The sequence below is a fragment of the Lathyrus oleraceus genome, chromosome 6 (genome assembly GCF_024323335.1).
Source record: "Lathyrus oleraceus cultivar Zhongwan6 chromosome 6, CAAS_Psat_ZW6_1.0, whole genome shotgun sequence".
NCBI classification, from domain to species: Eukaryota; Viridiplantae; Streptophyta; class Magnoliopsida; order Fabales; family Fabaceae; genus Lathyrus; species Lathyrus oleraceus.
Window position 1 is genome coordinate 315679870 of NC_066584.1, and position 6303 is coordinate 315686172.

Here is a 6303-nt window from a genome sequence, read left to right on the forward strand (position 1 = left end):
CTCAGTCCGTTCATCACTAGGCATCGGCCTTTCATGAATGCATGCACACCAAGCATACATCATAATCAACATAGCAACAACAACATCATATAGTCATATTATCATCATCATTAACACATTCTATCATAAAAGCATATCACATCATGCCACACAACCAAACACAGTATTATCACACTCTACTAATATCTATACCACTCAAAGCAACGGGAAATGATCCCTCGTATACTATGCATCAGCTAAGTTACCTCACTCAGCCTAAACGACCGAAACTGCACAACAACAGCTCAGGAAAGACCACAAGTCTACCCATACGCGTATTGCCTATGCTCATACGCGTATTGCCCACGCCTGACCAAATCCATACGCGTATTGCCCATGTCCATACGCGTATGCTACGCGTATCACTTTTCCATACGCGTACCAACAGAGACCAAAACACGTTCAAAATTCCATCTTTCTCATCCATACGCGTATTGCCTAGTGCCATACGCGTACCAGGCCATCTCATACGCGTATTGCCTAGTGCCATACGCGTATGACCAGAAACCAGATTTCCAGATCTGCAATGGCTTTCTCTGCTACGAGATCTATCCAAATTCATCCTTCCACAGTCCAAATTTCGCACAAACTCCCTCATATCATCTAATACAATTAATCTCCTATTCGATTTCACAAATCCTAACATCATTGCATATAATTTCTACGAATTCCTTCGATTAAAATCCCAATTTCGTTCATCTAACAATTCACCATTTTCAGCATATTATTAGTTAATAAGGTTCAGACCCCTTACCTCTTTGGATTGAAGGAAACTCCGAGAATCTTTGGCCTTTTCCTCTTCCTTCTCTTTCTCTTCAGCGTTTCCCTTTTCCTCTGACTCTGAGACACAATACGTGAAAACCAACTCTGAGTTCTCCTTTGGACCTTTTTCTATCCAATTTCCACTTTTACCCTTCCACTCTTCATATTCCACTTATTTTATTATTTAATTATTATTAAAATAAAATAACACTTATAATAATAATAATAATAATAATAATAATTCCCAATATTATTTAATAATTCCTTTTTACCTTCAAATAATCATATTAAATAATATTTAAATTATTCTAACGATAATCGGGGTGTTACACTCCCTGGTGCACTTAAAGGACTAGCCCCAACATTCTTATCATGATCAGATTTATGCCAATTATATAGTTTAACAAACTAGTTTTGACACATTCAATATTTTTCTTGGCAAGGTCACTAGAATGCCCATACATATCATTAAAAGACCACTCAATATAGTTAAACTTAAACCTAGGATCAAAGATCACTCCATAGTAAAGAAAATGATTCACTTTTCCCACATCCCCCCAATACTTATCATATTTAACCTTCATATGTGAAATCATTGGAGCCACATAAGAATTCAAGTTAAATGAAGCTTCTTGAAGCTCACACAAAATTGAAGACAAGTTATGAAAAGCTAAATGCAAGGACACTTCTTGCGAAGTTGAAAACACTTTGGTTGCCTCATAGAAGGTTTGTAAGAAAACCACAAAAGCCCTAACTTTTTTCCAATCCTGAGAACCGGGTGGACCGGTAAGGAGGTCAAAATATTCGATGTATCCAGGATCCTCATCAATCATATTGTCAAATGCAGCTTCAAACTTTTCAGCAGCATCCAACATTAGGTAAGTGGAATTCCACCTTGTAGAAACATCAAGACAAAGTTTTTTTTTACAAGTTATGCCCGCAAGTTCAACACACTCCTTAAACTTCATAGCTCTTTGTGGAGAAGACCTTACAAACCTAACAGCAGTGCGAACTGATTCAATAGACCCTTCATGTTCTTTTTCACCATCTCTCACTACCAAGTTCAAGACATGGGCAGCACACCTCATATGCAAATAATCACCTACACCAAGTAAAGCATTCTTGCTCTTAAGTCTTCTATCCAAATAACTCACAGCCACATCATTTGCTGTTGCGTTATCCAGGGTAATTGTAGACACTTTCCTAAGCCCCCATTCCCTCAAAACGTCCTCGACTTTCATGCCAATGGTATCACCTTTGTGATTTGGAACTAAAGGGAAACTAATAATTTTATTTTGGTACTTCCAAGCAGTGTCAATGAAGTGTGCAGTGGTGGCCATATAACTAAGGTTTTGTATCGAAGTCCAACAGTCTGTGGTTAGTGCAACCCTAGTACAATCAGACTTAAAAAAGGCTTTAAGACGTGACTTTTCAGCTAGGTAAAGCTGAAAACAATCCCTAGCAACGGTCCTCCTAGTAGGGATAGCCATTTGGGGTTGCAATTGTTTACACATTTGCTTAAAACCAACACCCTCAACCACTCTAAAGGAATGTTCATCAAGGATAACAAAGGTATTAATGGCCTTCCTACAGGCTGCAACATTAAACCTTTGACTAGTTGGAACTAAAAACTCACCCTCGCCGCTTACAAGTTTGTCTGATTGGGGTCTTTCAACAAAAGGGCAGGGTTTTTGTAACACACTTTCGAGTGAGCTAGCATGTTAGAAGTACCATGTGTTTTAGGGTCACATCGGTACCTTTTATGACAGTGTTTACACGCGGCTATAGGTTCAGGCTCATCCGGTAAAATGTTAAACTCTTCCCAAACCGTAGAAGTTTTTCTACTACCACTAGCATTAAGTTTCCTTTTTCGAAGTGGAGGGAGTGCAGTACCAGCAGCTGCTCCTATAATTCATACATTTAAAAATGACAGCATAACATGTATCACTTATTAAACAAACACTCAGTATAAAAATGACAGGTGATGGCATTACCTTGACTCACTCCTTGATCTACAACTCCGCTAGGAACTCCAACTCCTTGCAAGCTAGGAACTCCAACTCCTTGCAAGCTACTTTTGCCGCGCTCCATTGGCGGCAGGACTCATCCAACTCCTTGATCTAACAAGCTCGGTGGTGATTTGTGGTTGAATAATGGACGGCGACGGTTCTTCGTTAAACGATGAAACCACGAACTAGCATCAACCGAAAAATTGGAAGATAGAAAGAGTTAGTTCTTAAACAATGAAACCACGAACTGGAAATTGAAAGGATGAACCCTAGAATCAACCGATTACCTGAGAGAATGATGAACCCTAGAGAATGAGAGAATGATGAACCCTAGAACCAACTCCTTGGTTTTTTGTTAGTTCTCTGTGGATACATCGAATATTTTGTGCTTAATTATATTTTTGTTTAGATTGGGCCTAGCCATAAAAATAACCTTAGATTCGGTCGGATTCGGTTTCCGACGGGCCCAAAACCAATCTCCGAATCCGACCGCACAAACCCGTAAAAACCTCTTGCTACATTCCAACCTAACCCACCAACCGACTAAACCCGAACGGTGTCTCAAATTTTGGATCGGAACGGTCGGATACCGTCGGGTGGTTGCATTATGTCCACCCCTACATAATATGACATAGGGGCAAGATGAGAAATTTTCTAAGAAAATTGAGTTAATAATATGCACGTGTACATAAAAAAGAGATAGTAAAGGCTAGAACAGTAATTCAGAGAAATTAAAATAGAGGTTGTATTTATTTGACCTAAATACCCTCTTTTTGTGCATAGCCTCTGATCTTGATTTTCCCTTCTCAACCCTCACAACCTCATACCCTTTCCCCTCTTCTCCTTACCCTTCCGATTTTCTGACACTTCCCCGCCAATTTTCACCAACCTCTTTTCAAACACTCGTTCCTTCTCCATCAATCCATAAACCCCCCTTTTCCTCTTCTTCGATCTGCGTTCAACGTTCTAGTATCTTTTCCAACACTATGTTCTTCATGGTTCTATACCCTTTTGGGATATGGTGAACCAATTCCGGTAATTTCACTGTGATTTTTCTTCATTTGTTGATAATTCAAGTGGGTTTTAGTAAATATTTAATTTTTACTGTTAATTCCATTCTGGGTAATGGCTGTGTGATTTTATGTTGTTGGAGTAGTGATTTATGTCTTCAATGGCTAACCAAGATATGATGTTTGGTCAAAGTCACGATTTGGCGCATGGTCATGACCAGCCATTAGTGTTTGATCGTGAGCATCATTTGGGCTTAGGACAAACCCATGATCATGAACTAGGCTTGGAACATGCCGACGGATGTGAATTTGGGTTGGAACAAAACCATGATCAAGAACGCGATGATGGTCAAGCTTATGAGGATGACCTTAAGGTTGCTATAGATAAAAAACCTGAGCATGATGAACAAGATGAGATGTCCTTTCCTGGACAAAACCATGATTTGGTCTTTCGGGGTGACAATGATCTGGCTGTTTCGGAAGGCCAAGGACTTGATGAGAACATTGACATGGCTGTGGTTCATCATCCAGAAATGAGCATTGGTTCTTCCAATGATATGGGTGTTCATCAGTCTCAGTATATAGTTTCTTCTGAACCCTATGTGATTCAGGCTCGTAAAGTTGAGATAAGTCCGACTTATGAATTGTCAGTGGGCCAAGAATTTCCCGATGTCATGAGTTGTCGAAGGGCATTGAGGGATACAGCTATTGCTCTGCACTTTGAGATGCAGACTATTAAATCTGATCAAACACGCTTTACTGCTAAATGTGCTAGTGAAGGATGCCCCTGGCGCATTCATGCAGCAAAGCTTCCCGGGGTTCCAACTTTTACCATTAGGACAATTCATGAGAGTCATACATGTGGAGGAATTTCTCATCTTGGTCATCAGCAAGCTTCAGTTCAATGGGTTGCTAGCTCTGTGGAGCAAAGGCTGATGGAGAACCCTAATTGCAAGCCAAAGGAGATATTGGAAGAGATTCATAGGGTTCATGGTATCACCTTAACGTACAAGCAAGCATGGAGAGGGAAGGAGCGTATCATGGCTGCAATGCGTGGGTCTTTTGAAGAAGGGTATCGTTTGCTTCCACAATACTGTGAACAGGTGAAACGCACAAACCCGGGCAGTATTGCATCTGTTTATGGAAACCCATCTGATAATTGCTTTCAACGCCTATTTATTTCCTTCCAAGCATCTATTTATGGATTCTTAAATGCTTGCCGGCCTCTCTTGGGGCTTGATAGGACATATTTAAAGAGCAAGTATCTTGGTACCTTACTTCTTGCTACTGGATTTGATGGTGACGGGGCTCTTTTTCCTCTTGCATTTGGTGTTGTTGACGAGGAGAATGATGATAATTGGACGTGGTTTCTCTCTGAACTTCATAAGTTGCTTGAGATTAATACTGAAAACATGCCAAGGCTTACTATTTTGTCCGATAGACAGCAGGGAATTGTGGATGGCGTTGAAGCAAAATTTCCTTCTGCTTTTCATGGATTTTGCATGCGCCACTTGAGTGACAGCTTCTCTAAGGAATTTAATGACACCATGCTTGTCAATCTTCTATGGGAAGCAGCCAATGCTCTTACTGTAAATGAATTTGAAGCTAAAATTTTCGAAATTGAAGAGATATCACAAGATGCTGCATATTGGATTCGAAGAGTTCCACCTCGTCTGTGGGCTACTGCTTATTTTGAGGGCCAAAGGTTTGGTCATACAACAGCCAACATTGTGGAAGCTTTAAACAGTTGGATATTAGAAGCATCCGGGCTTCCAATAATTCAAATGATGGAATTCATTAGAAGGAAGCTTATGACTTGGTTCAATGAGCGCCGAGAAACCAGTATGCAGTGGACATCTATTCTTGTTCCTTCTGCGGAAAGATTTGTTGCAGAGGCTCTAGAGCTTGCGCGGACTTATCAGGTACTTCGTGCCAACGAAGCTGAGTTTGAAATTATATCTCACGCCGGAACTAATATAGTTGATATAAGGAATCGCTGCTGTCTTTGTCGTGGTTGGCAGCTTTATGGCTTGCCCTGTGCACATGCCATGGCAGCACTTCTCTCCTGCAGACAGAATGTGCATAGATTCACAGAAAGCTGTTTCACTGTCGCAACGTATCGCAAGACATACTCACAAACCGTACATCCAATTCCTGACAAATCTCTCTGGAAGGAGTTCTCTGAGGGAGATTCCAATGCTAGCCAAGCTCTTGAAGTTATAATCAACCCACCTAAATCTCTCAGACCACTTGGACAACCAAGAAAAAAGAGAGTTCGTGCAGAAGATCGTGGGCGTGTTAAGCGAGTGGTGCATTGTAGTCGCTGCAATCAAACAGGTCACTTTAGAACCACATGTGCTGCTCCCATCTGATAAATTGGACCTTCCCCTTTAGTTATGATATGTTCTCTTTTCGCCAAAGGCATTCTGTCCCCTTATTCTTTATATTTTAGGCTTCATAGGCTCATAGATTACAATTGCTAG

The 6303-nt window shown here is 40.6% G+C and overlaps 2 protein-coding genes across 2 annotated transcripts in view; one reads left to right on the forward strand and one right to left on the reverse strand.

Moving 5' to 3' along the window:
- Positions 1-1145: 1145 nt before the first annotated feature.
- LOC127095411 (zinc finger BED domain-containing protein RICESLEEPER 2-like) lies at positions 1146-2980 on the reverse strand. The gene is made up of 3 exons (XM_051034106.1): positions 2796-2980; positions 2451-2706; positions 1146-2343 (listed from the first exon to the last, which is right to left on the reverse strand). Exons 1-3 carry the CDS (start codon positions 2890-2892, stop codon positions 1146-1148), a joined length of 1551 nt encoding a protein of 516 aa, XP_050890063.1. The 5' UTR covers positions 2893-2980.
- Positions 2981-3570: 590 nt separating this feature from the next.
- The window catches only part of LOC127098565 (uncharacterized), a 2858-nt gene continuing 125 nt past the window's right edge, over positions 3571-6303 (forward strand). Inside the window, exon 1 of the mRNA XM_051037194.1 lies at positions 3571-6303. This exon is cut by the window's right edge and continues 125 nt beyond it. Within this exon, the coding sequence (XP_050893151.1) occupies positions 3973-6192 (2220 nt within the window). The 5' untranslated portion in view covers positions 3571-3972 and the 3' untranslated portion in view covers positions 6193-6303.

Bases quoted from the DNA above. Each gene is read 5' to 3' on its own strand.
- LOC127095411 (XM_051034106.1), bottom strand. From the start codon at position 2,892: ATGGAGCGCGGCAAAAGTAGCTTGCAAGGAGTTGGAGTTCCTAGCTTG. The intron at 2,707-2,795 runs GTAATGCCATCA...TATGAATTATAG, and splicing joins AGATCAAGGAGTGAGTCAAG to GAGCAGCTGCTGGTACTGCA. The intron at 2,344-2,450 runs GTAAGCGGCGAG...ACATTCCTTTAG, and splicing joins GACCCCAATCAGACAAACTT to AGTGGTTGAGGGTGTTGGTT.